The sequence below is a fragment of the Primulina huaijiensis genome, chromosome 14, assembly GCF_012295235.1.
Source record: "Primulina huaijiensis isolate GDHJ02 chromosome 14, ASM1229523v2, whole genome shotgun sequence".
NCBI lineage: Eukaryota > Viridiplantae > Streptophyta > Magnoliopsida > Lamiales > Gesneriaceae > Primulina > Primulina huaijiensis.
This window is the reverse complement of record NC_133319.1, coordinates 19,716,408-19,744,199: the sequence shown is the minus strand read 5'-3', so window position 1 is coordinate 19,744,199 and position 27,792 is coordinate 19,716,408. Positions and strand designations below refer to the sequence as shown.

Sequence of the window (27,792 nt, the reverse complement as noted above, 5' to 3'; positions counted from 1 at the left end):
CCTTGTTCTAATTCTTTAGTAGCGATTGAATGTATACTTTTTGAAAATATTTAAAATATGCATGCGATTTTAAAAAAATATGTATAATCTTCTATCTTTTTATGAATATTTAAGATTAAATTATGGTTCTGTCCATATGGGTTCGGTTTGGGTTCCCATTTTGATTTTGGAATCAAACCCGAATAAATGATTTTGATTTCTCGGTTCATGGGGATGATTTTTTACAATTTGGGCCCTCTTGAGTACTGTTACTTCGGTCTTTGTTTTGTTAATTTTCTTGAGTACGAAATCAAATCATAGTTGTCAGTTAGTTTGAATCCCTGTATGAGTAGAAGAACGTTAATATAAATTTGATGTGTAGAAGATATACATACATGCTATTTAAGTGCAGTTGTCGGTAATATATATTTGGTGTACGAGGTGTGGTTCGTCTACAGTGAAGAGGCAATCAATCTGTTTGATGATATTACTGAAAGGCATAAATGGCTTTCTTTGAAAGGACTTTGTGTAAATTCGTCCCGTTTTCTTCGCAATTTACCAAAAAGATCTCATCTTGTTCGTCAGGATCATTATCAAATTCTGAAGATATTGTGTTAGCTGCTGTTTCGATCCTGAAACACCACCGCTCAAAATCCCGGTGGTCCAATCTCCGGTCTCTGCTAGATGGGAAAAACTGCCGCCTCACGGCTGATCAGTTCTCGGAAATAGTCCTCCAACTTCGGAACACTCCCCACCTTTCATTAGGGTTCTTTAATTTCACTCGCAATCACTCCCTCTGCTCCCACACTCTGTTTTCTTATTCTACTGTTATCCACATCCTTTCTCGCTCCCGGCTTAAATCCCAGGCTCAAGCTCTGATAAAATCGTCAATGATTGTGTTTTCTGAAGCTCATCACCAAGAATCTTCAACCCCAGTTGCCCTTTTTGAGGCTCTGATAAAAACTTACAGAGTTTGCGATTCTGCGCCTTTTGTTTTCGATTTGTTAGTCAAGGCTTGTATAGATGCTAAGAAGATTGATGCAGCTATTGAAATCTATAAAATGCTGAGGTCCAAGAATTTGTTATTGAGAACTAGTACTTGTAATTCTTTGATTGAATTAGTCTCAAAAGGTCGAGGTTGTTTTCCGATGTACGATTTGTATAAGGATATTTTTGGTCTCGATGATGATGTGGGTGGAAAAGGGAGTAATGGGAAGAATGTTGTACCGAATGCAGCCACATTTAATGTGGTTATGGTTGGATTCTATAGAGAAGGGCTGCTTGAGAAGGTGGTGGAGGTGTGGCAGGAAATGGAGAGTTGTGGTTGTGTGCCCAATGCGTATGGATATTCAATGTTAATGGCAGTGTATAGTGAAGATGGAAACATGGAGGATGCAATGAAGGTGAGGAAGGAGATGGAGAATAAATGCATAAAGTGTGATGCTGTGGTATACAATACAATTATTGGAGGATATTGTCGGATTGGAGAGGTAGGGAAGGCTGAGGAAATATACAGAGAAATGATGACGAATGGTACTGAGAGTACATGTACAACTTTTGAGCATCTTATAAATGGGTACTGTAAAACAGGAGATGTTGATTCTGCCATGTTGTTGTACAAGGATATGTCTAGGAAAGGTTTTATTCCAGAGAACTTAACTGTTAATGGAATTGTCAGAACGCTTTGTGACAAGGATAGAGTTTCTACAGCAATGACGTTTTTGAGGGTGCTAGGAAACAAACATGGAGTTGTTCTAGAGGATGAGAATTATGTGCGGTTGATAAGGGCAACTTGTCAGGCGGGAATGATGGATGAGGCTTTGAGGCTTCAGGCAGAGATGGCTGTGAAAGGGTTCGAACCTGATTCAGAGATATATGGTGCGTTCATTGATGGGTATATGAAAATAGGAAATGACAGGATGGCCTGTAAGCTGAGAAATGAAATGCTCGGGCAGCAAACGTCATAGGAGAAGTTGCCAGTAGTAGCAACTTTTAATTGGTGTTGCTGTAACAGTAAAACAAAAAAAGGAGCAAGTTTGAGCTAAATGTACTTTTAGGTACAAATTTCATATCACAAGCACAATATATGAAGTTCATTCTCGAGCTTCAATAGCCATTGAGATGCTAGAATCGTAGCTTACACCTTTTCATTGTGTCATTTTGACATGTTCTTTAGTTATTAATAAAAAAAAATTACATATATGTGTATATATACATATATGAAAATCTCATTTGTGCTCATTTATTTACATGCTACTTTGGATTGTACAGATTCCACTAATATTAGTGTTTTCACGGGGTGCAAAGTCTAGAATCCCTTGATCATCTTCTTTGCCTGAAGCTGAGGATGATTTAATCTTTGCTACATCTGCTGTAAAAAACCTTTTGTACGGCTATGGAATACTCATTTTTATTTACTTTTCTGCCCTCTTGTTGCTTCCTCATATACGTTTCTCTACTTTAGGCAGCCAAGGGAAAATTAATCAGGTGATGATGGTTCCTCAGAAATATATAGGACAATTTTGATTAATAGCTCTTGTGAATACTCATTTTAACATGATTGAACAAAATCAGGATCACAACGAGGGGAGTAACCAAAGATTGGACAGACATGAAATTAGCGAAAGAATCCACGACAAGAAAGCTGTTGCAGAAGAAATCTGGTATCTTGTGCATAGCCTTGGAGGACAAAACGAGGCACCAGCTTTGAGCAAAAGATCAACTATGCTGGCTGTTGAACTTGCTGCCGCTAACACAAGCATTGATAAAACCTATGAATGTGGATTAACTTTGTTACTCAAAACAACTAAAATATCTTATTCTTGCATCAAACTTAGAGGTTAAGGAATTACCAAGTCGCCGAGAATGACGACTAACAATACTCTTGACTGTTGTATTGGGCACTTAGCCAGGATTGAATATCCATCCAGTAGTGCCAAAGTAAAGCTCCATGGTATGGCCAAGCCCATGACAATTACCAAGAAGCTGCAAGATGAGAACGTCACAATGGAAAAGTATGTTACGACACTAATCACTGAAGCATCTTATGCAGCATATAGAAGGCCTCTGGCCATTACCATTCAGTTTAACAGAGGTAATAAAACCACTTCCCCAATGACCTACTAAAATTTCGATTTGTTCTATTTTGATGTATGCATAAAACATGATGACCTCAAGGCTTTCACGCATATCATTATGAATGTTTTCATGCCTCAAAAAGCTTTATTTCTTTTATATTGAATGATCAAACGCAAGTTTATGATATATTATTCATTATGGGGAAAGAATTAATACCCTACATACTGCAACTATAATTGCTGTTGTGTGCCAAAATGCAGTTCATTGTTGAAATACAGGACGTGTTGGTGGATTTTGTGCCGAGTAGCACTATGAATAAACAACAGAAATTTACCTTCAATTATTATTTACTGCATGTATCATAATCATAGATGGGATGTCAGAGAATTTACCAGAAGGCTGTAAAGGTATAAAACCCAACTCCTAAAGACATGAAGAGAAGAGATGACAAAGATAAGATTGTCTGGCCAATTCTCAAAGCTAGGCTAACACAGGTTCCGATCGACCCTTGAACATCTTTCATTGGTATATGTACCGATAACTCAAAATTTACTTATCAAACTCTTGGTCAAACTAATCATGGAAGTTTTGAAAGAATTCTTGTAGATTTTTCCACCCTTTTTAACTCTTTATCATGATTTGAGATCAGTTGGAGCTTCAATTATGTATCTTTGTGAAGGTGAAGCTCAAATGAGAAAAATGGCTTATGGTGGATGCTTAAGCATGAAGAAAGGAGGTTAATTCGACAAAGAAAATTTGTAGTATAAACGAAAGATTTGTGGCAGAATGTTGGGATCACTTTATAGAGGTGTATGTTAGTATATATTACATTGACGTTTGGATTTGTCTACTGAGTTTCCAAGAGGGATGAATTTCTTGTTCAAGAAATTTGTTGATTGCACATGTTTTGTAGCATATGGAAGTTATTTTAGATTTGATGAATGAATACTTGTCCACATTGCTACATAGTTGTCATTGCTTTGTTCTTTTCTGTTCACATGTTTCTGTCAAGTGCAAAGATGGCACCATTTTAACATATTGCCTTTCTCACTCTGTCGACAAATGACTAACTCTGTATTAGTAAGGGTGGACGTTTGGTTGGATTGGGTTTTTCAAATTCGGATAGTTCGGATCGGGTACCCATCGAGCCCGATAGCAAATCCGGCTTCCCAATCCCTATCCGACATTTTTGGGTACCCACCATTATGGCCCTCCATTCTGTGGTATTTTTCCCCGAAATCCTCCACCTTTTTTTTTTTTACAAACCAAATATTGGTTATTTTAATACTTCAACTAGTTCACCATGTTAATTTCTAAAGAAACATGGAAGTTGAGGAATAATTGAGATGAAAGTCAATACAAATTACTTGTGTCGATACTCATTTCACTGATCCATACATGTCGTGAATAGGTCAGGTCGAACCCGCACTCATTGTCATCCCTAGGAAAAATTGAATTTAAAACCATGACCAATAACTTACCATTTCTTGAGCAAATAAACCAAGAACAAATAGTTGCTTAGAAATTTTATGTTTCCAAAAATGATTTTTCTTTCTTTACTCTTTAATTTGACATCAATGATGATTTTTCTTTCTTTACTCTTTAATTTGACATCAATGATTGCAATGAGGTGGAGATAGGAGGGGTAGAGGAGATAAGAGTTTTCAAAAAAATTGATTGAATTTTAAAACTAAACGAGTATACATCCTCACGTTCATTTTTTGAAAAATCAAAAAATGGAATGATGGATTCGGTGAACACTTGCTATGAAAATTATTGTTTCCCAATAGATTGACATTATTTAATGTTATTATATCCATTAAAAATTATTAATGTAACAAACCCCACCCATTAAAAAAACCAAGGAAATAAATTACTAAGTATTTTTAACTTTGATTTTAGTGCATTAATTCTATTTTTTTTTTTACTCTTAATCATATTTTGTCGAAATATTGACTTATTCAATTTCACATCAACAATTAGATCAAAATAGCTGAAAGTTAAAAGTAAGTTACAAAACCAAAATTTAAAAACTTAATTGATCAAAACTTGAAATGGGACAAGTTTTGTAAACCAAAAAAATTATTTTCCAAAAAAAAAAAATTATAAAGAGATATTTTATGTGAAATCAATTAAAATAACTTAAGATGAAACTATATTTTTTAAATCTCTCTTGTTATACTCTTGTACAATATACAATATTAAGATCTTCAATCTTGGAAGATAGATAAGCGAAACGGTGACATTTTAACCAACCCCACATCTTATCAATTTTTTCTTTCGAAAATTATGAAGCTATATGTAGCTCCCATATACATGCACAAACAATATTCATCGCTCTGATCTAAATTAAAACTTGCTTTGCTCAAATTTCGTCTAGAAACATCAATGGAAAGCCCCATTATTATTTTCTTGTGTCTCTAATATTAGCATAGTCCTTCTTCACTGGTCGAGCCTCGCGCAGCCTGCTACGAATTGAACCATTGGCTGACGCCATGTTGTCACTGCATTTCAGGGTCTTCTTGTTTCCTGATTCTGTTTACGTTGTTTCTTTTTGATGTATTATATCGCTGTTCGAATTATTATTATTACCATAAGTTCAAATCATTGTGTTAGAGAAAATTTGTTGAGGTTTTCGTCACATTTTTTTTTCAATTAACTTTTCTCATTCTGGTTTTAGTCTATTAATTTGTCATATTTTGATATTAATGTGTTAACTTTTTAAATTTCTTGTTATTTGATCAAATTGTTGATATGGCGACCAACACACCAGAATTTTCTGGAGCGTCACCAATTGTCGACGTCATATCACATCAATATTTTTTGGTGTCGCGTCAGTAATTCTACAAATAAAGATTAAAACAAAAAATAATCAAAATTATTGCACCAAAATCGAACTTTGTATACTTAATAGATCCAAACTCAAAATAAAATAAAATAAGGAACCAAAAAAAAAATTTCCCTTTCAAATATTGCAAAAATTTACGTGCAGCAATGTCCATGCTTGCTAGGAACCGTCGCATTTCCAACAATAACATAGCCACCTGCATATCGCATTACCACCGCAAGTATCCATACCCGCACGAAATCAAAATAAATAGGTAATCTTAGAATTAGTACACCACAACAAACGGATGCGGGTTTTTGAAACCGTTGTTAAATTTAGCGTGCTTGATAAAATTCATATTCAATTATATATTTATCATCTATATATTATACATAGTTTATTATCTCATGTTTCGAACCAAATAGTGCCTAGTTAAATTGATATTCAATCATGTAGTAATAAAATAATTAAACTTTCAAAAGACACAAATTGAAAAAAAAAAAAAAAAAAAAAAAAAAAAAAAAAAAGTTGGGGCTAGACATTTTTTCATGTGGTGAATAAATTGTTCAGAATAATTAATCATTAAAAATTTAACAATATAAATATTGTGTTTTAACATTTACTCACCAAATATTAATGATCGTAATTACATTTACTATATTGAATATAAGAAGAAAATTGGGAAGGATTTGTAATATCGATTCAATTACGGATAAGTTTATAACTATGGAGAAGTTGTGTACAACAAAAAAAACCTAGCTATAACAAATAGATAAATAGTCGTGCTATGATTAAGTACTAATTTTTGTAATTTTTTCTTGCAGTGTTGATTGTAAAGAAATTTGTCGTGCAACAAGTATTAGAAACTTTTAACATTCTAGTTCCTTTCGATTCTAAGATAAATTAATTTAAATGAATAGTTTTAGAATTTTTTAAAATTTTGCATTAGATTACTTTTAAAAAAAAACAATTTTCTTATAAAATGGATTCATAAACACAATTTTCTTAATGCAAATTCTTGTTTAACTAAGAGGTTGACCTGAATTTAGAACCTCCCATTCGAATAAGAAATTTTCGAATATTCATAAGCAACAATTTTCCACATTATTTTTTTGTGGATTGAAATATACTAAATCGTCATTTCACATTAAACTGTATATATTTCCAAAATTCCAGGCAGTTTTTTTTTTTTTTTAATTTCAGAGAAACAGAGAAAATTGCAGCAAATTTTATTTCAAACACAACCAATATTCCACTAGCATGAAAAAGTTCATGCAAAATGGTAATGAGGTCCATAAACCTACAGAAACATCACTAAAATCCTCAAAACTTGAAAATAAAATCGAACTGCGATTCTATATCTAAAATACCTGCTGAGCTATCTCTTTGCCGTAGGGTTCAAAAGCTAAGGGATTTCGGAAAACGTTAGGAAACTACTACTCACAACTCTTGGATCCCTGTTCCAGAGTGCTCATTCACATCAACTGCATGAAGACTAGACAAGATGATAAAAATCAGTAAACTCAGTGGTTACGGAGGAATTGGGAACCTAATATAAAATCTTGCTATGTTTATTTCATCAAACAAAATAGTACAGGAAAAATATTAGATACCTACACGCTACACCGATCTGGAAAATAGGATAAATGGGTCGGGTTCAATGCTTAATAAGTTCCCATTTTGCATAATATCTTCTTTTTTTTGGTTTTTGATAAGAGACTGGGAAAAATCAAAAAAATTCGAACACTAGGGAATGAAATACTTTTCCATTAAAATTGCGTTTACTCGTTCTTTTCCCGCTTACCCTCACTTTCCAGCATTTTCCATGAAACTAACAAGGCCTTTAAAATGACTTGGGTCAACATTTACCTTAGCAGTCGAGAAATGGAATGTCCTTACTTGACAAGATTTTTGCGACACACGGGTGCGGGTAGGGGTGGGGTTTAAGATTTTCACGAATTCGCTACAGCTCACATATGATTTCATATTTACTGAGGTTCATGCCATCTTACGTGCACAATAACTTACAAGCAAACTGATCCATTTTATAATGTGTTGACAAGAAATTGTAGGTTATAAACCTCAATACACAGCACACTGTAAAAGTATAGCTCGCACTCGGAGGAAGACACAATATTCATGGAGAGACTGGGGTAAAACTTGATTCTTCATTAAAATTAGGCATAAAATTTTAATTTTTTTTATATGGTCAATACAGTGCTTTAATGTATCTTCGGGGTAACGACCGATGAAGTTTGTAAATCAGCAAATGGAGCTTACGCTAGTCGCCTTACGTTAACAAAAGTTAGCTCATACGCGAATGAATTGATGTATACACTACTTTTAGCCACACTCGACTAATCTGTAAAATTTAGATGCAAATAATAGAGAACTTTCGTCTCCGTAAACTATCAAATTTTCTCAATTAAAGTTCTCATCATCGTACCACCTCTGAAAGTAATCAATCTATACATACTTTTAGATGTTCAAACTGTCACTAGAATCCTAGATCATTTTATTTTTTAGTTGCAGTAGCACACGTGAAGCTCTTACTTTCAATTAACACCATACAAGTTTAAACTAAGGTTTTGAAGATCGAAGGCAACTAAATCACCGAAAAACAAAAACAATATATGAACCAAAACATAGCTATTTCGAATCCTACTTCAGTAGAGTAGACATTAAATTCGGATCTCAGCGAGTATTCATCAAAAGAACGATAAAATTCTGCGTAATTTAACAAAAAAAATCGATCTCAATAACTTAGGTACCTCGGAAAAGCTAGAGATCGAGCGTGAGTTCTTCCTTCTGATCGGAGAAGTAGTGTAGAACGTAAGGAGTGACGCGAATGAGGGCGACCCAAACCCCAAACATCGCCACGTGGCTCTTCAGCTGCTTCATCGCCGCCGCCTTGTCCGGCTTTCGTATGAACAATCCCGGAAACATTTTCGCCGCTCCGATTGATTGATATGTGTGGGTAGTGTTGACCGATGTAAATCCCTACGCCCTCGTTACTATTTTTCCTAGCTTTTGGGTGCCGAGGGTTTTTTTTTTTTTTTTTGTGTGCGCTCTGTGTAAGTTGATAAAGGCCCATTACTTTGTATTGGGCCTCGGCCCATATGGATTGTAAATATCTTTCGAGATACGGAACACACGATTATTTTGAGCTACTTTTATTATTTTATATGTATTAAAATGAAATTTGATAAATTATGGAGGGACTAAATTGACATGTGAATTGTTGAAATAAAAATAAATAAAAATAAAAATGTGTGTTGAAATTAAAACAAAAAAAACAAAAATGTAATATTAGTATAATATAAGGGTAATATTGGAAAAAAAAAAGTTGATATCCTCTCTAAATAGTTATTATCATGTCCTCACATTCAATATAATAGTATAGATAAGAAGTGGTTGGGTTAAAAAATAAATAATTAATTAGTCATAAATAATTTTTTACCAACTGAAAATTGGGTTGACTCTGACTTTCTTAATTCGAATAATTTTTTTTCTTTTAAATATATATGAAATAAATTGTCAATTTTTAATAACGAAGTGGTCATGTCAATCAATTAAAGATAGTTTATTATAAATCTATAGTCATATTTTTAATTAATGTATAGTAACATATATTTAGACTAGATTTTCTCTTTTATCCCTTAGGTCAACCCTCTCCCATAGTCAAAAGACTCAAAACGAAATCATAATGGTCTTACTCTTCCTATACAACAACACCATCCAATAGTTGTTTTGGTTTGACTGATGTTATTCATATGAATAGTGTATTCATCTATTCAGTACATGATAAATATTTTGAGTGATGAATCATGGTCACTCATTCGATTATAATGAATAGATGAATGATTGATCATGATTTATCTGTTGAGTACACGTGTCGTATGTTGAATGAGTAAAAATAATATCCATGTGAGTAACATGAACGAAACCGTATCCAACCAAATATTCCAGTGCCAAGATAGCGTAAAACCACCACCTTTTTTCTTGCTTTAATTAATAATTTTGTGGAACAAAAAGGAATTTCATGCATTTAGTACACACAATATTATATCCCAATAAAATAGATAAGTTTGTAGAAAGATTGCAGAGAACAGCTAGTTTATTTCAGACATATAATGGGTAACATACATGTATTTAGGGATGCAAACGAGTTATGGATATTATGCTTACTTGTTAGAGCTTGCTCAAATATTGTTTTGTTCCCGTTTGAGATTATCGAACTTAAAAGCTTAGCTCAAGTATATTTGATGATATATGTTCTCTAACTCAAAGAACTAGTTTCTTATAAGAACTTAATTAATGCAAGTACCCCTTGGCATTGGATACGTCCATGCATACTAAATTTTATTTTATTTTTTTGTATTTTATAATTTTTATGTAAAAAATATATATTATTTTATTAAGATGTGATATTTATAGTTTAGATACGATTTACTAAATCAGAATAGTTTGAACTTTAAATAACATTATAGTATAAATTTTATAAACAAATATAGTAGGCAAAAACTTGTGTGAGACGGTCTCACGGGTCGTATTTGTGAGACAGATCTCTTATTTGGATCATCCATGAAAAAGTATTACCTTTTATGCTAAGAGTATTACTTTATATTGTGAATATGGATAGGGTTGATCCGTCTCACAGATTAAGATCCGTGAGACGGTCTCACATGAGACCCACTCAATATAAAATTACACAAACTGATTAGCTCCCTCAAATTGAAGTCTCAGCTCTGTCACCCTTTCCAAAATCGTTCCTCTTTCTCATAACGGAGTACTGAGTGTGACCGGAAACNACTTAAGAAGAAAATAAAATTTATAATTCATCATCACTTTACACATTCTATATCAAATCAGTCATTAAATGTTTTGATGAAAAATTGTATAAATAAATAAACAAAGAATGATTGATATTGTAAATTTATATAAATTATAATAAAACAGATTGAAATAAATATTAATTAATAAAATAAAAATATTATAAAAATGTAGTGGAGATCGTAGAAACAAGGGTGGTGGTGGCAGCATTCAATTCAGTAAAATGACGTGTCGAATGCCAATCAAACCCAAAACTTCCTACTGAAAACAAAATCACTCAGTCGACAACATCCACATTCAGAATACCTCCGCCATGCTCCGCCACCGTATAGCACCCGCGCCGTCACCCCACCACCACCACTCCTCCTTCGATCGACGTCCACAGCGTTCCGAACCGCCGCCTTCGAGTACCTCTCCTAAAGAATCATCCTCCCCGCCCTCCTCAAAACTACCGGTTGACTTCAGTCCGCCGCTGATTGCCATGGTCGTCATCATCGCGACGGCATTCTTCATCATAACATACTCTCGCCTCCTCTCCCGCCACTTCCTCCACAACTACCGCCGCTACAGGCGCTGGCGCCGCCATCGCCGCCGGTACGTCCCGTCCTCTTCCGCCGGAGATATCGAGTCGCAGCCTTACTCCTTCGACCCCACGGACGCCTTCCATGTCCTCTCGCCTTACGGACTCGACGAAGCGATCATCAAAACCATTCCTCTCTCCGCTTACATGCGCAAAAGCGGATTCCACGATTGCGCGGTGTGCTTGATCGAGTTCGAAGAGAACGATTACGTTCGCACACTTCCCATTTGCTCGCATGCCTTCCACGTCGACTGTATAGACATATGGCTCCGCTCGCATGCGAATTGCCCTCTCTGCCGCGCAGGAATACTCCGTCAGGAGTCTCCGTTTATGCCATTAATGGCAGCTAGGATTAGACCGAGCTTAGACGACCTGATACTCGAGAGCACAATGCTCGAACCGCTAACCGAAACCGCAATAGAAACAGAAGCTGCAATGATGGAAGAAATCACGCAGGAACCTTCTCCTCTGCGGAGCAATCATCAATCCGAAGACAGGCTCAACCGCCGCGACTTCTTGCTCAAACGATCATACTCATTCGGCTTCGAAAGAAACCTAGGATCCGAAAGATTAATCCTAGAGCCAGTTACAGCCTCCCCCTGGCGATATCGGCGAGGCTTCTGGAGCAAGCGTCCTTCCCCCTTCACCTCACTCGCAAAACCTAGGGTTTTCTCGTTCCGCTACTACAGAGGCATGAAATCCCCATTCTTCCGCCGGCGAAGCATCGGCGGATTATTTCCCCCATCCGAGTCCAGCGTCCGGCTGGGATCCTCGCGTCGGAGCAAGTCCTTCGCGAGCCCGATGTTCATGAGATCCTCCTCCCCGAGCCGGCTAAGGAGCGGCGATCCCGAGGCGCTGCTCTCGCCGGAGAGGCTGAGCAGACGGTGAGTATGGGGACACGTGGACGGCTGGCAATCAATGATGGCGTCTGAAGCTTCGGATGGGGAGCATTAAATGGAGCGAGGCGCATTAAAAGATTTTGCGAGTGGTTGCCTTTGTAGAATTTGTGTAAGTAATGTATTTATTCTATTTTTTTTGGACGGTTGAGATGAGATAAAGGAACGGTGGAGATGAGATTATAATTAATGCAAAGAGCTGGCTGGGTTTTATTTTACTGTCTCGCTATCTTTGCAGGGGAATTTAATGAAACTGGCACGTGCTTCGGTGACCTTGTTTGATCGTTAGGCAAAAGTCTTCGAAGCTAATTTTAAATTCGAATTTAACTATCGAAAATTATATTTTGATATTAATTTGATTAAAATTTATAAATCAACCAGCATATTATATAATTTTTTTTATGTCACGACTCTTTAAAAAAATATTAATTAAATCCGACACAACGAGTTGGCTATTTAATATGTAATGAATTCTCATAACCCCCCACCAACTAGGATTGCAAGTGGGTGCTTTTCATATTTTCATTAATTCGTATCAAGTATAATATTTAACGTATCTTACGACAAATTATAATCACAATCCATAATTAGATTTGTGTAAAAATTCACTCAATTAAATTTTGAACATCGACTCTCATGTATTTGTTAGAGGATATTTAGAGTGTATATATGTTTTAAATATATCATCATAATTTGGTTTGCTCTCATTTTAGTTAATATGTTCATATAAGTTGTCCATGCTTTGAATCACATTTCCAAATATTGTATTTGATATTCAAAATGTTGTATTTATAGTATCAGACAATTATATGAACGTTTGGAACAAAAAAATAACCATTAAAAAAGTGTTTGTACTATTTCTAATATTGAAACGGTCATTTCCTCTTTGCTAACCACTTTTATGGAGTCTAACTGATTTTGAAGTATGCCGTCAGCTATACTGAATTAAACTGATGAGGTCTGCTGAAATCAGTTTTGTTGGTTTTAACATGTGCAGAAATAGTATTTTCATCGTCATTTATCAACATCTTAAACGTTGATTCAAACTTTGACTTATTTAGATGATTCGTAGATCATTTTCTTTGCTTCGTAACGCATGCTAAATCATTCTATTTAGATAATTGTGCTGATCATGCCGATCAAAATACCAAAACTGTTCATGCCCTATTGATCCTTGCTGAAAAGCCACACTGGTGAGCTTTACTGCCATCAGTTTGCCTAGATAACATTCGATTTAGTCCAACTGACTTGAAATACGACTTGTTCTAAATTGGATCTTCTGTTATGTAGTTTTGGCTACTGATCATTTACATCAATGATGTGTATGATACCATCAAAATACTTAAACTTCAGATTTTCAATTTAACTAAATTCGAGTTTTAGTTTTCATCTTGAGTTAGCAACTTTACACATGAGTAAAAATATTAGAAACATAATAACAAATTTATTTATTATCAAAATCAAGTTTTTTAGAGTTTCTAAGCCCAACAAAAAAATTAGTGAAATGAAGTTTTTAACTAACTCTTTTATTTTACGGTTTTTTTTATTAGTGATTATCAATGGAAAAACATCAATTTTACATTATCTTTTATTTCAAACTCATATTCTTTTATGGGTATTTGTCATCTATATGAGCCTAATTATATTTCAAAGTTTTTACTTAAATGGTTATAATTTGGTGGCTTTTTTTTTCAGTTTTCTTACTTATACAATTGTGTTAAAAATGACTATATCATATGCGTTTTATGCATTTATTTATTATTAAGTTCATTATTAATTAACATAAAAATCTCATGATACGATCTTACATATCAATTTTGTAGTATATATATCTAACTCAACCTGATTCTTGAAAATTAATATTTTTAGCTGAAAATTGTTATTTTATGCTAAAAATATTAATATATATATATATATATATATTGATGATGTTTGTAAGAATTCATTACGCCAACTCATCCAATTTTTTCAATTATTGGACCAAATTTTAAACTAAAGAGTAAAAAGAAACTCAACTCAAAATTCTTGGTCAAACGGATTCACTTACACACGATTCAATAAATTTATTATTATTTAAAATTTATCGATCTAAATAAATAAATTTATTTTATAATATTATCTTTATAAAATATTAAATTTTATTACAACCGAATAGATTCCTCAATATAACTATTTTCAATTTTTATCATAGTATTGTGTTATCCGGAAATTATGATAAATAAAATATCTTATTAAGTTTTGTTAATTTATTAGATCATCTAAATATTTGAACGGCTTGTTTTAAAAATAATAACTTGCAAGTAATAAGTTTGATATTAATTATTATCGTAAAATGTAATTTTATTATAAATATTAAAATTTTTAAGAGCAATTTTTTTATTTTTACAATCAACCTATATTAGTATTTGCTTAATTATCATAATTATAGCTATTTCAGAAATTCTAAATTACATTAAAAGAGAGTCAAATTATTCTATCATATAAAAAAAATGAATAGGTCTTTTGTGAGACGGTCTCACGAATCTTTATCTGTGAGACGGGTCAACCCTACCGATATTCACAATAAAAAGTAATACTCTTAGCATAACAAGTAATACTTTTTCATGGATGACCCAAATAAAATATCCGTCTCACAAAATACGATCCGTGAGACCGTCTCACACAAATTTTTGTCAAAAAAAAATGTAATTTAAAATCTAACAAAATTTGGGTTAATTTTCAATCACTAGTGGTTCGATGTGCTATTTACTAAAATCGATTTCACTTGGTTTTATTCGAATAAGTTCTTGTAAAAACACATATATATTTGAAATTCATAGATTATGGAATCGAATTTGAAATATATTGTTTTTTTTAAATTATAAAAATACATTTGAATATATTTAAAATCTAGATATTTGAAAATCCGAGATTTAACAATGTCACAAGAGACCGTAAACGCATGAAAATTTGAATCTTAACGAGCTCTGCTCTCAGAATAGAGATACAAATAGCTGTCCTTTATTCACCCACATTCACAAAGAGATTGTCAAACAAAAGCAAATGGATCAACGGTAGTTTTCTTTCACACCCGAAATCAGTTAAGATCGCTGATAGTTCATCTAGATAATCCAAATAACGAGGGCCCAAACAGGGTATATGAAGAGTAGGAGTATCCCAATAGAGTTCGAAATGCCATTGCCCTTTGTGAAGGAATTCCTGAACCCACCGGATGCTCGAATGTGTTCCTGCAGCAAGTAACATCCGATGATGAGGCAGATAACGAGTCCGACCCAGTGTCCTTTTACAACATCAGCGAATAAGCTCGGAGCCACCACGATGATAAGAATCAATGATGCCGGCAGTTCCAGCCAATCTGCATTCACAAATTATTGTACTTAATGATATTGTATTTGAGCTGAGGGGGAACGTAGGATTAGACGTGACGTTGGGATCTTAAACAGGGGAAGAATTAGAGTAAATTCATTGGGTGAGACAGATAAGAACAAAAAAAAAAGACCATGAATCACTGGTACTGGTCTTGCATTGCACGTAGTTCGGTTTATGGCTTGAACGCTTGCCGTGAGATACCTGGAAAACGTCGAGGAAAGAATAGGCGTAGGATGACAGCAATGAAAGCAATCCATTTTCCAACTTCTCCCCTGTATGTTTGTCCATACAAGTTATTACCGCAGCTACTAGGGTAAAAATGTGTTCTTGGACAAGAGAAGTGAAGGGTTGTTTCAGTTACCTTAGCAAGTGGAATAACCAATTCGGAAGACTGAGGAAAATGTAAGGGATTAGAAGGGATGTAAGGATGTTGGTCTTCCAGTTTGTTCGATCCAAGATCAACAGGTAACTGCAGATACAAAAACATTCTCAAAACTCGAACGATAAAACAGCATATGACGGAAAGGAATAGCATGACTTTGGCTTGACTTTTAGAGTACGCATGGATTCCAACGAATCCGAAGCAAGATCTCTACAGGTTTTATTGATTATTACCCCGACAAACACACTATTCAACACCCTACATGTAGAATTGTCTGGTTTTAGTATAACACAAACTGGTTTCTTGATTGTTTTTGTTTTTTGGATAGTACTAAAACAAGAACAAAAAAGTATTTCAAGAAGAAATTCAATACACAGCACAGAATATGTCATAGGGCCAACAGTACCCTATTGCAATCTAGAACTATAATCTATGAAGGAATGTAATTTTATTCTAAGAATCGAGTAAATACGTTGCATAGACCTGAAATATCTTCACACAAACTCGAGGAGAAATTTCAAAGAAATGACATTTATTCGACCAAGATTTCGAAACATAATATCTCAAATTTTTAACCTTTGTCGGTGTTTGTTTCAGTGCCCCACTAGAGCCTACAATGGCGCTTTCCATCTTCAAACTCCAAATCGAACTCCATAAAAACATAAGCTCACACCTTGTTCGGAAACAGAAGCAAAAAATCAACGCAAGAACTGAAGGGGAAACTTACACAGCAGCACAGAAAGCGACCCATTTGAGGAACGAGGTCCCGAACCCAAGCCCGCCACCCAGTAACGCGTGATTGGCCAGAAGCTGCAAAGAATTCCCCAGCTCCTTCAGATCGGAGCTGATCAGCGCGTTCTCCGCCTCGTAATCAGTCTTCATTTTCAGATAAGTCATCTTCCCACCCACCATTTTCAGATTGAAGAATTTCGCAGCTGGAGTATGCTGATATATAATATAACTATCTATAAAGACGACTTTGTATGGATTTCTGGGAAACGATAATGCTAGAAAAAGGGCCGAGACAGGATGGGATTTCGTGTAAGACGACGCAATTTAGGTGCACGTGGCAGAGTCAACGTGTGCGAAACGAGAAGGTCCTCGAGGAGCATCGCCACGCGGCCTGCAATAATTTGGTAACAGCTCTCATATACGGACAACCAGCTGTGAGCAGTTGTCCGTTGATACGTGTCATTTAGTCTCCATCGGATAAATTGGTTTATGAAGTTGGTGTAATGGTGACGTGGGGTGGGTATTTGATTAGTCAAATTCTTCTCTTTTTGAAAAACTATACTTACAGTGGTTCTACTCGATTTATATATACACACACACACCCATTTAAAAAATATATATTCAAACTTAATAATATAATATTGAAGTATTGTAATACACATATATTTATTTAAAATTAAAATAAAATCGGAATCGAATTATTTGTTATCAAGTCGAGTTCGAGTATTTTAAATTTTTTTGAGTCGAGCTAGAATATTATTATATTTGAACTCAACTCCAATGTATTATTTTATCTATTTCACTTAATTACCCAAAAAATTTCAATCGCGCTCATATTCATCGCTATAGGAATTGAGTTCAAGCTTTCTTTGGTCCCTTTTCATCAATAGACTCCTGAAGTATACGAAAGAGTGCGGCTAAATTATGTGATAATCAGATCACTGTTTTAATAAATTATACAGAAAGAGGTCTATCGGAGAATGTCTCTTGATCCGTAAGTCCTGATACAAGGTTAGAATTCTCTTACTCACAAATAACCTGACAAAACCTTAGAACAATTATAGCCTTGCGCAGGAGTTGCAAGCGCAATGTTTTGTAAACACAACACACAATTAAAGATTCTAATTGCCGCACCAAATTCATTGATGTGACATTTAAATCTCTAAACTGGAACGTATTAGATCTTTTGGCTTCAATTGATACAAACATAGATAAACAACGTCATCCACACGTACATTTTGTCCATATATATAGGACGATATGGTGCTGTTTTGTTTCAAATGAATAGCAGAGCGTATGTGCACATTTTGTCACTACAGCATATGCTATCTTTTATATAATATTAGGCAAAAATATTTTTAACTAAAATTTTTGTGAGTTATATATATATTTTATTTGATTCATGCACTAAAAAATAATATTATTTATTATTATAAATAAAGACAAAGTTGATTCGTCTCACATATAAAGATATGTGAGACAAATCAAGCATTGTTCTTGAAGTCTAAGAGCTTAGCAGTAGCATCGTTGCTAGCTTGGCCACTTCTTCGGATTCGGATGTAGATGTTTGGGTACCAAACCAACCCAGCTGGCTTGTAAATCTCAGAGATCTTATCGGCCGGCAAACCAGATCCCTTCGCTGACTATATGTAATTCTGCTTTCTAGATAAATTTTTTGATTTGTTCGAGCGACACATTATCCAATTTCGAGGATTACAGAAATATAACAGATAATGACACACTCTGTTCGACGTACAACAATATGTTGAATTACTTCAACAAATTTGCGAGTTAGACATCCAGCATTGAGAGACCGTCTCACAAGAAATTCACTAAATTTCTTTTAAAAACTTTTGTTAAAAAATCATAATAAATATATGTATTGACATTTTTACCATATTATCATTATATAGTTAATTTTTTTAACTTTTTATTGTTCCCTTCGGTCTTCTCCTATTTTAACAATTCCCTTTATCTTTGTCCCTTCGTTTTTTTTTCCACTCAGTCGCTGTCCCCCTCTCCAATTCCCCAAATTGTTTTTTTTCCCAATATTCCCCCAAATCGATCATAGTAAAAAAAGACCCCAAGTCAATCGAGAATTGCTATTTTGCGTTCTCTTTAGTTGTTCCATAGCGGTAGAGATTTTTGCTGTTGCGATTGTGTTTCAGCGGCAAGAAATTCACTACAAGAATTCTGACATATTGCGACGCACAGACCGGCCGATATTTATGTAAGGCTCAACCTGTTTGTGTATTTTCTTTTTAATGAAACTCCCGATACTATGTTTTCATTTTCTGAAGGATATCAATTTCTTCCCATTTTTTGGTTTGTACTTGGCATTTCTTCTGTTTGACGGAACAATAAAGGTAAATTTTTGTCATATTTTGTTGCATTTTCTTTAGATGGATGATTTTTGCGCCGGTTTGTATGTTTGTTGGCACGGATGGTGATTCAACAAGTCGTGGGTTGCATTTTCAACCCATCTATCCACGTTTTCTAACCTTTTGTAGATGTAGATACCCTTCATTTGTTTCTTGATTTTCTTAAATGGAATCATTTTACTTTTCTTCACTGATGAGCAAGTTATGTGGTGGCATGAGCTGATGATTGTTTATGCTGCTGCTACTAGAATACAGCTAATTATTTCATTTATTACAAATGTCACGAAGGCTAAGTCGACATCAGAATATAAGATTTTCCAAATAGATTGAACCAGAGAGGGGGGAGAGGATGTGGGCATGGAGAAAACTAGGGGGCGGAAATGAGGATGGCAAACCGCCTCGGCCCGCCTCATCGCCGTGATCCCTAACTTTTAGTTTCTGTTTTGTACATATGTTATATATTTATGGATACTGACCATCTAACTATAATTTTCCGAGTAATCGATATTTTAATTGACTTATTTTAGGTTAACTGTTGGTACATTTGCTAAAAATATGAACATTCAAGAATTAAAGGGTTACCATTTATCCTCATGTTATATATACAATTATTGAAAGATTTAATTCTATTTATTGTACTCTAGTTCTTAAGACTAGTGGGCGGAGAAAACCTAGTAGCGAAGAGAAAACAAGAACCAAAATGGCAGCGGATGGAACTAGAAAGCCTTGTGTTCTAGTCCTCCCTTATCCGGCACAAGGTCACATAAGCCCTGTCGCCGCGTTCTCCAAGTTCTTAGCCTCAAAGGGTCTGCACATCACCGTTATAACTACCACACAATTAAGCAAATCATCAAAGTTTTCCTCCAGCAGCAGCAGCTCAATCAACATACAAACCATATCCGACGGTTCCGAGGACAATCAGAATCAAACCGAGACATTCGAGGAGTACTTGGCACGTTTCAAGCGATGCGTTTCACAGAGTTTGGCTAAGTTTCTTGACGAACAGTTCAAATCTGGTCGTATTGCTAAGGCTATCGTGTATGATTCTTTAATGCATTGGGTTTCGGGCATCGCTCGAGGGCGAGGTTTGCTCACGGTGCCGTTTTTCACGCAGTCTTGTTCTGTTTGTTCTGTATACTACCATTTGAAAAGAGGGTTGTTGAAGCTTCCTTACGAAGATCCTGTCGTGCCAATGCCAGCATTGCCTCGTAGTCTCGAGGTCGAAGACTTGCCCTCTTTTCCCAAGATTATGGATCCTAATAACACTATTATGAACCTTCTCGCTGATCAGTTCTCTAATCTTAAGGAAGTGGATTTGGTCTTTTTCAACACATTTGACAAGCTTGAGAATGAGGTAATTAAGTTTGATCTTTTCTCTTATAATAATAAGGTAACCGTATGATAAGGATTTTGGGATCGATCAAAATTTAAGGTAGCTAGATCAGCTAAACCCAAAATTTACATTAGTTACTCATCAAACTTTCATTTTTACTTTTGACATGAAATGGGAAGTAGGAAAAAGTGTGAGTTTGGTTCCACATCTTACAACTACCCATTTAATTTAAGGGAAAATAAATTTTTTTTCTCACTAACTTGTTCAATTTTTAGATTTGGTCTAATGACTAATGAGTATTCAAATTTTGAGTTTTATATATTGATTTTTAATTTTCGACTATTTTGATCTAATTGTTGACTTGACATCGAACAACTCAGTGATTTTCAATTTTACGTTAGCATTTTTCGATGTTTTATTAGAATTTTTCAGTGTCACGTTAGCACTCAAAAGAAATAAGTTTGAAAACAAAACAGAAATAAAAAATTTGAAAATTCAATAGACTAAAAATCAAAATATAAAAAATTATTTTCACTTAATTTAATTCTTTGGATCTGCAGATAATTGAGTGGATGTCTAGTACATGGCCAATAAAGACCATCGGTCCTACGATCTCATTACTACAAACAAGCGAGGAGATTAACGACCAAAAAGATCACATGATTAGTGTCTTTGAGCCAACTTGTGAAGCATGCATAGAATGGCTAGACTCGAAAGAAACAAACTCGGTTCTTTATGTTTCATTTGGAAGTGCGGTTTCCCTTCAAAAAGAACAAATGGAGGAGCTTGCATTTGGCCTAGCATTGAGCAATTGCAATTTCTTGTGGGTTGTAAGATCATCTGAAGAAAACAAGCTCCCTCCAGCTTTTGTTTTGAATTTATCGGATAAAGGTTTCGTCGTAGAATGGTGCTCGCAGCCCCGTGTCCTGGCTCATCCCTCTGTCTCGTGTTTTATGACTCACTGCGGATGGAATTCTTTTCTCGAGGCGTTGAGTGTGGGCGTGCCGATCATAGGAATGGGGCAATGGGCCGACCAGAAGATGAATGCTAAGTTTATCGAGGATGTTTGGAATGTAGGTACTCGGGTTGAATCCGGTGAATTTAAGAGAGAGGAGATTGCTAAGTGTGTTACAGAAATGGTGCATGGAGATAAAGGGAAGGTGCTTAAAAGAAATGCTTGTAAGTGGAAGGAATTGGTCGGAGAAGCTGTGGAGAAAGGAGGGAGTTCTGCTAGAAATGTTGAGGATTTTGTGACACAAATATTTTGTAGTTAATTAATCTGATTATATAGGATTTTAAATATGTTATTTTAAGAATAAAATCAACATTTTCTATCGTCATGTTAGCAATCGGAGCAAAATATTCAAAATTAAAAGTTAAAAAACAAAATTAGACAAGTTATTTGATAAAAATAATCATTTTTCCTATTGTCAATGTATGAGAAAAATGGCAAGTTTAATGTTGTAAGTTGACATGTTTGGGTTTTAGTCTTGTAATTTATTAAAGTTTGGTTTTTATATTGTAATTTGAGATTTTTTTTATTATCTTTTTGTTTTAGTTCGAAACCATTAAATATACCTGATATTGTTTATTTGACACAATTCTCTTACGTGGGTCATGTTGACGAAAATAAAGTTTATATGACACACATTAATATTCATAAACAAAAAATAAAGAAAATTTCTTCTCATTTTGAAATATTAAGTGTCATATTGTTTAATTTTTTTATTAGATATATTTTAATTTGAGTAATATGAAATTTATTCTCTCCACGTGTTCCACGTAGTAGAGAGTCAGAGTCAATAAACTATATTCAATAGATTTAGTTATTTTGAGCAAAAAATTGACAAAAACCAAAATAAAATCCAAGTTTCTTTATGGAAATTAAACTTTGATAAATTATATGACTAAAATATAAACATACTAATTTACGGAACTAAATTTGCAATTTTCACTCAAAATATGTGATCTACGAACTATCTGGTACACATATTGAAGGTATATATCCAACTCCAATTAGATGGCATTATACAATTTTATATACATACATGTGTGTATATATACTGTGCTCCGTTTGTACTTAATTTTTGGGGGAAAATTAGCAAATTCATCTCATAGGTTGTCAAATTTAGTTTTTGGTAATATAAGTTGTCAAAGTTTGTTTGTCGTAATACTTTTTTTTCTCAATTTTAGTTCTTTTTTGAGTACTAACGTTATGTAGAATATTGTCACATTCAATATTGATGGATTGATTCCGAATATTGATGTCATAGTGTTTGACATGGATGTTGTGCCTAGTATCACGTCAATATTAACATGAAAAATTATTAAAAGAAAAAAAAATGAATTTTTGTGTGAATTTTTGCAATTTTCCGTGAATTTCATTATGGACCGGACATTGAACATTTTTATTAAATTATTTAATTTAATTAAAAGATTTATATGACCACATTTAATATTTTTAGTATGAAAATGCATATCTAAAATCTTATATGGATCCACTTATATTATTTGTATGAATAAAAAGTAAATTATTACAAACAAATCAAATAAAATAATCCAACAAAAAAATGAAAAAAAATCATGTGGCTTTGATCACGGATTTGATCGTGACAGATGATCCTAGCAGAAGCCTCCCAACTTCCACACTAAATGTATCATATCTAAGGAAAAACTCAACAAGCATCAATCTTGATAGCAACACTACCATATCCTTTGCCGGGCATTGCTTGTCGCCGGCAGTCGGATTCTCGCTTTCTCTCCCGTTCGACCAATAAACGTACTTAATTAACTTCTCCCCGTCTCCGACGAACCTATCAGGGACGAACTCGTTAGGGTTAGCGAATATCTTGGGGTCCTTGGTAGCAATGGGTTGATATCCAAACATAATCTCCCCCTTTTTTATGACGTACGATGCGTCGTGGCTCGTGATCGTTATGTCCTCTTTAGCCTTGGCATATTGAGATGTGACAGGAGGCTCAATCCTCAAAGCCTCCCACACCACTGATTTGGCCAAGCTCATCTTGTTTAGCCCTGCTAGTGTTATCCCACCTTCCTCATTCACCACGGTGCGGATCTCCTCGGCTAGCCGTCTGTGTAATTCTGATCCACCGGTTCCGACGTACTTTAGCAAAGCTGGGAACAAGATCTTGGTGCCGCCATATGCATTAAACCCTGTAAGGAAAAGTAGGTTATGAGAAGCCTCGTCTCTGCTGACCCCTTCTTTCTCCGCCTCATCGAGTAACTCCTTGGCCGCCTTATCGAAGTCCTCTCGAACTTTTTCATAACCCGATTTCACAAGGAAAGAAGGCAAAGGGAATGTGTGGAGCAAGAGATCCTCCATACATTTTGGGAGATACTTCAACCCTAATGTTATCAAAGGTGCAAGCTGCAAAAACAACCACTTATCAATTTTGGCATTACCATCTCCCCCAACACTAGTATCATATGAGCTCTTATTAGCAAACAAACGGAATAAGAAATCGAATGACATCTTATCACTAATGGGGTTGAAGTTTGCTTCCCCTTTATCAGATAACTCGGTCTCAAGATCGTTAAACAGCCTCGAAACCGATCTCCGGAAAGTGGGGATGATTTCTTTGTGCAACCTCCCTAGTAATGACAAAAAGAATCCCTTGAGGATTTCATGTTTGGATTCCGAAGGATCAAGATAGGCACAAACACGATATCCACCAGTAAAATGACTTGAAGGCATGTAAGTGCCAATAAAAACGTTTCGCTTTTCGACTTTCGACGTGTCGAAAAGGATAGGGAAGCTAACAGCATCAAGAAGAACGACGACTCTTGAATCTTTGGCATTGAAAGGGCCTGGAGGGCTGTTAACCCTAAAGACCGTGGAGTTGTATTTCTTGATTCGGGCCCGGAAGAACTCTTCCGGTCCCTGGTTATAATAGTAATCGAAACGGTCCTTTATCGCCCCGAAAAAGGGCAAACCATAGCTACCTGGGACTTCTTTTAATGGAAGGTCTGATGCAGAAGAATAATAAGACATTTTGCTTTGTTTGGTTTGAATCGAGATATATGATATGACTGAGTGCATATATATATATATATATATATATAATGTTTTCATTTCAAATCCATTTTTTTTTAAAAAGATATGACCAATTCAAGAAGTCCATCGTGGCTAGCTATTTTATGACATGCATGTTTTAAAATTATTACCATTCATTCAAACTAGAGCCATTAATTATACGCGCTATTTGAAAATTATTTCTAATCAAAAAATTATTTTCCAAACTTATATAATCATTAATTTAAGTGGTTAAATAATAATTTATTCGTGAAATGCCTTTTGAGAAAATTCCATATATCGTTTAGCTCTTTAAATGAGAAATCTTCCTCATTTTATGACAAATCAACTTCAAAGTTTGAATTCGATCGTTTTCATTTCCTTTCCTTACGGCATGCGCAATGATAGGTTGTTATAACACCCACCAACTCATCAAAAATCGTGAAGTCCATTGCCACATACTTATTATAACAACATATCTCTTTCGCTCACATTCCTTTTAATTAACATTAATACTCATTATTTAGGGGTCTCACAGTCCATTTATTTTGTCAATTATAACCTTTCATTTTTATTTATTAAAATATTTTTGGACTTAATATTTGTTTTTTCGTCCTATAAATACAAACATAGTTTTACTCGACCCAATTATGTAACTAAAGATGGATATTAATAGTCCATTCGATTTTGAGTGAACCACATATGTATCGATAAATATTCACAAAATTGTAGTAATGTCGTAAAGATAACATAAAATTTCCGATTACAAGTCTCTTCAAATCGGCTCGAGATTATGAAATCGAAATATTTCGGCTTCAAACCTACTTTTGATTTTGGATTTGTCAAAAGTTTAGCTTAGCCCCTATGGGGACAAACAGACCCTATTTTCATGAGTTTGTTTCGAATTTGAATTTGAGATATTTGACTTCAAAAAAGCAGGTAAAAAGGGAGAATTGAATATTATTATTAGCAAAAACTTTGAATCCTAATTTCATATCAGAATCTTGAAATCAAATAATACAAAACAATTATTTCCGCTAATAATTCTCATACTCGATTCTACACATTATCGTCGTCGTCGTCTTCGTCTTCTTCGTTAAATTGTCGAAGTGATTTTTAGGTATCAGAAAAAAGCAAATCTACTATATATAAATCTATTTCAAATTTATTCAAAATTAACAGCAAAATTTTCCAATCTTATTTCAATTTAAATGAACACATCACTTCCAGTATATAAAAAATATTATAAAATATCATTAATCTAAAGATAGATAAAAAAAATTTTATATTTAATATTAATTCTATATAATTATGAGAAAATTCAAAAAAAATTAGCAGTAAAATTTAAAACTTTAATATATATAATTTCTAAATTTTTACACAAAAAATGTTCAACACTATAATAGTTCAATACGTATGTGAAAGAATCGTAATAATATTATTAAAATTTCGGGTATATGTGGGAACAGAATGGCTATGCCAAATTAGGTAAATTTTTTTAGACAGATATTATCTTTTTCGTAAGCGATTTCATTGATCTTTATTTTTTAGATGAGTTAATAATATTCATATTTATAATAATAAGTAATATTTTTGACATAAAAATAATATTTTTCAAAGATGATCTAAATAAGTCATCCGTCCTACAAATTTTTTATGTTAGATATAAATACAAGTGGCAATAATGGATTTATACCTAATTAATAAATGTTATCAAGTAATTATTAGTTTCTAGAAAACCTACCCAAATAATACCTAACCCATTCCTAGCTCTTTATAGTTAATTGGGTNTATTATGTGGTCCGAGTCAAATTTAGTAATCTTCCAATTCTATGGCCCAAGTAATTTTTTTTAATAAATTTGGAATGTATATTTTTTTTAGAAAAATCGGTTCATCACGTTTTAACCATTTTTTTCTGATAAGGAGAAACCGAATTGAATAAATCGATTTAATTAATTTGGGTTTTAAATAGAAATACGTCATTTTGATTAATTCAAATAAATAAAATGAAATTAAATATTAGCATATAAATTAATTAAATTAGAAAGTGATAAGTAGTTCCGTACGAAATTTTTTTTTAAAAAAAAATTAAATAAAAATGAAAATTTGCAAAATAAAATTGTGACATAGATGCCGTTTATGAAGCCAATAGTCGATTAATTCGTACATTTTCTATTTTTTGGTCATGTTGATCAATTTACGGTCTTAGTTCATTAATTTGTATCTTTTTAATTTTAATCATTTTTTTTAGAGCATTGGAAAAATCATGACACAGATACCAAAATTACTAACGCGACATCGAAAATTGATGACGTATCTGATGTCACGTTAACACTCCGGCAAAAGGGCATAAAGTCGAACATAAGCGTTCAATTTACCACCAAATTTCTTAATTTATTTCAAGATTTGATATTATTATTTTTATCCAACAACCAATTTTTTTTCTTTTTATGAATCATGAAATGGTTTTTTTTAGAGAACCAAATAGACAAGTGCCAGTTTAAAGTCAATTTTATTTTTGGTTAAAAGAAAAAATTGTTAATATTAAATAAATATTAAGTAGAGTTGTAGACGGATCGGCCTATCTCGTTGTACAACGGGCCGAGGAGACAGCCAATTAGACGATTTGGAAAAATCCTCCATCCAACCTCCAAAAAAAAAAGTAAATAATAAAAAAAATTGATAAAAAAATAAAAAATAACATACATAAATAATTCAAAACTAATCAATTATACATATACTATTATAAATAATATAAATATTTTAAAACTTATAAATCATTTTTAGAGAACCAAATAGACAAATGACTTGGCAACGCGAATTAGATATATTAGTCAAATAATTTTTAATAGAATTTATTGTAAGACGATCTTATTCTTACAGCTCTATTTTTGTGTTTCCGATCTATATTTAAAGTGAAAAGTTTTACTTTTAATATTAAAGCAATAATTTTTTTGTTAGTCGTATCGAATTGAAGAACCATCTCACAAAATTGATCTGTGATATCATCTCAAGGTAGTTTTTGTGTTTTTAAATAACAAAACAACCCAATTAAAAATAATCCGAAAACAAAAGCAACGGAAGCTTAAATAGACTGTTTCTCTAAAGATAGATGCTCCGAATTCAATTTCCTTATTTTTTTTAATCATTTCTGAAGTGGAAAAAAACTATTTTTGGTTACCCAAACAAAATCTGAAGTTTTACTCTTTAATTGATATATAGTTTTAGGTTAAATATCATTTTTAAATATACATCTAAACATTAATTTATAAAAAAAGAAATTATCAAAGTACTCAATAATTTTTTGTACTTCCACGGTTTTTAAAAAATACAACCACTATCACCTGCAGTACCAACATTACATAGTA

The 27,792-nt window shown here is 33.8% G+C and overlaps 7 protein-coding genes and 1 long non-coding RNA gene across 17 annotated transcripts; 3 read left to right on the top strand and 5 right to left on the bottom strand.

Moving 5' to 3' along the window:
• Nucleotides 1-92: 92 nt before the first annotated feature.
• Nucleotides 93-2,933, top strand: LOC140957262 (uncharacterized). Of its 3 annotated transcripts, XM_073414438.1 has the most exons (3): nucleotides 93-2,036; nucleotides 2,251-2,466; nucleotides 2,554-2,933. In XM_073414438.1, the coding sequence occupies exon 1, from the start codon at nucleotides 483-485 to the stop codon at nucleotides 1,944-1,946; it is 1,464 nt and encodes a 487-aa protein (XP_073270539.1). In that variant the 5' UTR covers nucleotides 93-482; the 3' UTR covers nucleotides 1,947-2,036; nucleotides 2,251-2,466; nucleotides 2,554-2,933. The 3 variants fall into 3 exon arrangements, with proteins under 3 accessions (XP_073270539.1, XP_073270540.1, XP_073270538.1); XM_073414439.1 differs by lacking the exon at nucleotides 2,251-2,466; XM_073414437.1 differs by having other exon boundaries at nucleotides 93-2,466.
• Nucleotides 2,552-3,707, bottom strand: LOC140957264 (CASP-like protein 5C3). The gene is made up of 3 exons (XM_073414441.1): nucleotides 3,450-3,707; nucleotides 2,832-2,964; nucleotides 2,552-2,750 (listed from the first exon to the last, which is right to left on the bottom strand). Exons 1-3 carry the CDS (start codon nucleotides 3,578-3,580, stop codon nucleotides 2,556-2,558), a joined length of 459 nt encoding a protein of 152 aa, XP_073270542.1. The 5' UTR covers nucleotides 3,581-3,707; the 3' UTR covers nucleotides 2,552-2,555.
• A 4,949-nt stretch (nucleotides 3,708-8,656) lies between these two features.
• LOC140957474 (mitochondrial import receptor subunit TOM6 homolog) lies at nucleotides 8,657-8,929 on the bottom strand. The gene has a single exon (XM_073414760.1). It carries the CDS (start codon nucleotides 8,828-8,830, stop codon nucleotides 8,666-8,668), a length of 165 nt encoding a protein of 54 aa, XP_073270861.1. The 5' UTR covers nucleotides 8,831-8,929; the 3' UTR covers nucleotides 8,657-8,665.
• A 1,816-nt stretch (nucleotides 8,930-10,745) lies between these two features.
• On the top strand, nucleotides 10,746-12,459 carry LOC140956641 (RING-H2 finger protein ATL65). Its single transcript, XM_073413476.1, has one exon. It carries the CDS (start codon nucleotides 11,031-11,033, stop codon nucleotides 12,183-12,185), a length of 1,155 nt encoding a protein of 384 aa, XP_073269577.1. The 5' UTR covers nucleotides 10,746-11,030; the 3' UTR covers nucleotides 12,186-12,459.
• A 2,712-nt stretch (nucleotides 12,460-15,171) lies between these two features.
• On the bottom strand, nucleotides 15,172-17,031 carry LOC140956504 (cold-regulated 413 plasma membrane protein 2-like). The gene is made up of 4 exons (XM_073413262.1): nucleotides 16,672-17,031; nucleotides 15,924-16,031; nucleotides 15,764-15,834; nucleotides 15,172-15,548 (listed from the first exon to the last, which is right to left on the bottom strand). The coding sequence occupies exons 1-4, from the start codon at nucleotides 16,854-16,856 to the stop codon at nucleotides 15,295-15,297; spliced, it is 618 nt and encodes a 205-aa protein (XP_073269363.1). The 5' UTR covers nucleotides 16,857-17,031; the 3' UTR covers nucleotides 15,172-15,294.
• Nucleotides 17,032-18,642: 1,611 nt separating this feature from the next.
• On the top strand, nucleotides 18,643-21,734 carry LOC140956578 (mogroside I-E synthase-like). 8 transcript variants are annotated; one of them, XM_073413383.1, is made up of 4 exons: nucleotides 18,644-18,906; nucleotides 19,010-19,042; nucleotides 19,715-20,411; nucleotides 20,951-21,734. In XM_073413383.1, the coding sequence occupies exons 3-4, from the start codon at nucleotides 19,758-19,760 to the stop codon at nucleotides 21,662-21,664; spliced, it is 1,368 nt and encodes a 455-aa protein (XP_073269484.1). In that variant the 5' UTR covers nucleotides 18,644-18,906; nucleotides 19,010-19,042; nucleotides 19,715-19,757; the 3' UTR covers nucleotides 21,665-21,734. The 8 variants fall into 8 exon arrangements, with proteins under 8 accessions (XP_073269477.1, XP_073269484.1, XP_073269482.1 ...); XM_073413381.1 differs by having other exon boundaries at nucleotides 19,710-20,411; XM_073413382.1 differs by having other exon boundaries at nucleotides 18,977-19,042.
• On the bottom strand, nucleotides 19,059-19,760 carry LOC140956580 (uncharacterized). The gene is made up of 2 exons (XR_012171494.1): nucleotides 19,619-19,760; nucleotides 19,059-19,242 (listed from the first exon to the last, which is right to left on the bottom strand). It is a non-coding gene; the product is annotated as an uncharacterized lncRNA (long non-coding RNA).
• A 1,154-nt stretch (nucleotides 21,735-22,888) lies between the features above and the next one.
• Nucleotides 22,889-24,428, bottom strand: LOC140957414 (allene oxide synthase 3-like). The gene has a single exon (XM_073414648.1). It carries the CDS (start codon nucleotides 24,400-24,402, stop codon nucleotides 22,972-22,974), a length of 1,431 nt encoding a protein of 476 aa, XP_073270749.1. The 5' UTR covers nucleotides 24,403-24,428; the 3' UTR covers nucleotides 22,889-22,971.
• Between the last annotated feature and the right edge of the window lie 3,364 nt (nucleotides 24,429-27,792).

What these genes read in the sequence shown, in the direction of transcription:
- LOC140957262 (XM_073414439.1), top strand. Translation starts at nt 483, where the DNA reads ATGGCTTTCTTTGAAAGGACTTTGTGTAAATTCGTCCCGTTTTCTTCG.
- LOC140957264 (XM_073414441.1), bottom strand. Translation starts at nt 3,580, where the DNA reads ATGAAAGATGTTCAAGGGTCGATCGGAACCTGTGTTAGCCTAGCTTTG. An exon ending in TATACCTTTACAGCCTTCTG is followed by an intron (nt 2,965 to 3,449) that starts GTAAATTCTCTG and finishes CTCATCTTGCAG; the next exon opens with CTTCTTGGTAATTGTCATGG. An exon ending in TCGTCATTCTCGGCGACTTG is followed by an intron (nt 2,751 to 2,831) that starts GTAATTCCTTAA and finishes CCACATTCATAG; the next exon opens with GTTTTATCAATGCTTGTGTT.
- LOC140957474 (XM_073414760.1), bottom strand. Translation starts at nt 8,830, where the DNA reads ATGTTTCCGGGATTGTTCATACGAAAGCCGGACAAGGCGGCGGCGATG.
- LOC140956641 (XM_073413476.1), top strand. Translation starts at nt 11,031, where the DNA reads ATGCTCCGCCACCGTATAGCACCCGCGCCGTCACCCCACCACCACCAC.
- LOC140956504 (XM_073413262.1), bottom strand. Translation starts at nt 16,856, where the DNA reads ATGGTGGGTGGGAAGATGACTTATCTGAAAATGAAGACTGATTACGAG. An exon ending in GTCGCTTTCTGTGCTGCTGT is followed by an intron (nt 16,032 to 16,671) that starts GTAAGTTTCCCC and finishes TTGTATCTGCAG; the next exon opens with TTACCTGTTGATCTTGGATC. An exon ending in TGGTTATTCCACTTGCTAAG is followed by an intron (nt 15,835 to 15,923) that starts GTAACTGAAACA and finishes ACAAACATACAG; the next exon opens with GGGAGAAGTTGGAAAATGGA.
- LOC140956578 (XM_073413376.1), top strand. Translation starts at nt 18,941, where the DNA reads ATGAAACTCCCGATACTATGTTTTCATTTTCTGAAGGATATCAATTTC. An exon ending in TGTTTGACGGAACAATAAAG is followed by an intron (nt 19,043 to 19,709) that starts GTAAATTTTTGT and finishes CTAGTTCTTAAG; the next exon opens with ACTAGTGGGCGGAGAAAACC. An exon ending in TTGACAAGCTTGAGAATGAG is followed by an intron (nt 20,412 to 20,950) that starts GTAATTAAGTTT and finishes TTGGATCTGCAG; the next exon opens with ATAATTGAGTGGATGTCTAG.
- LOC140957414 (XM_073414648.1), bottom strand. Translation starts at nt 24,402, where the DNA reads ATGTCTTATTATTCTTCTGCATCAGACCTTCCATTAAAAGAAGTCCCA.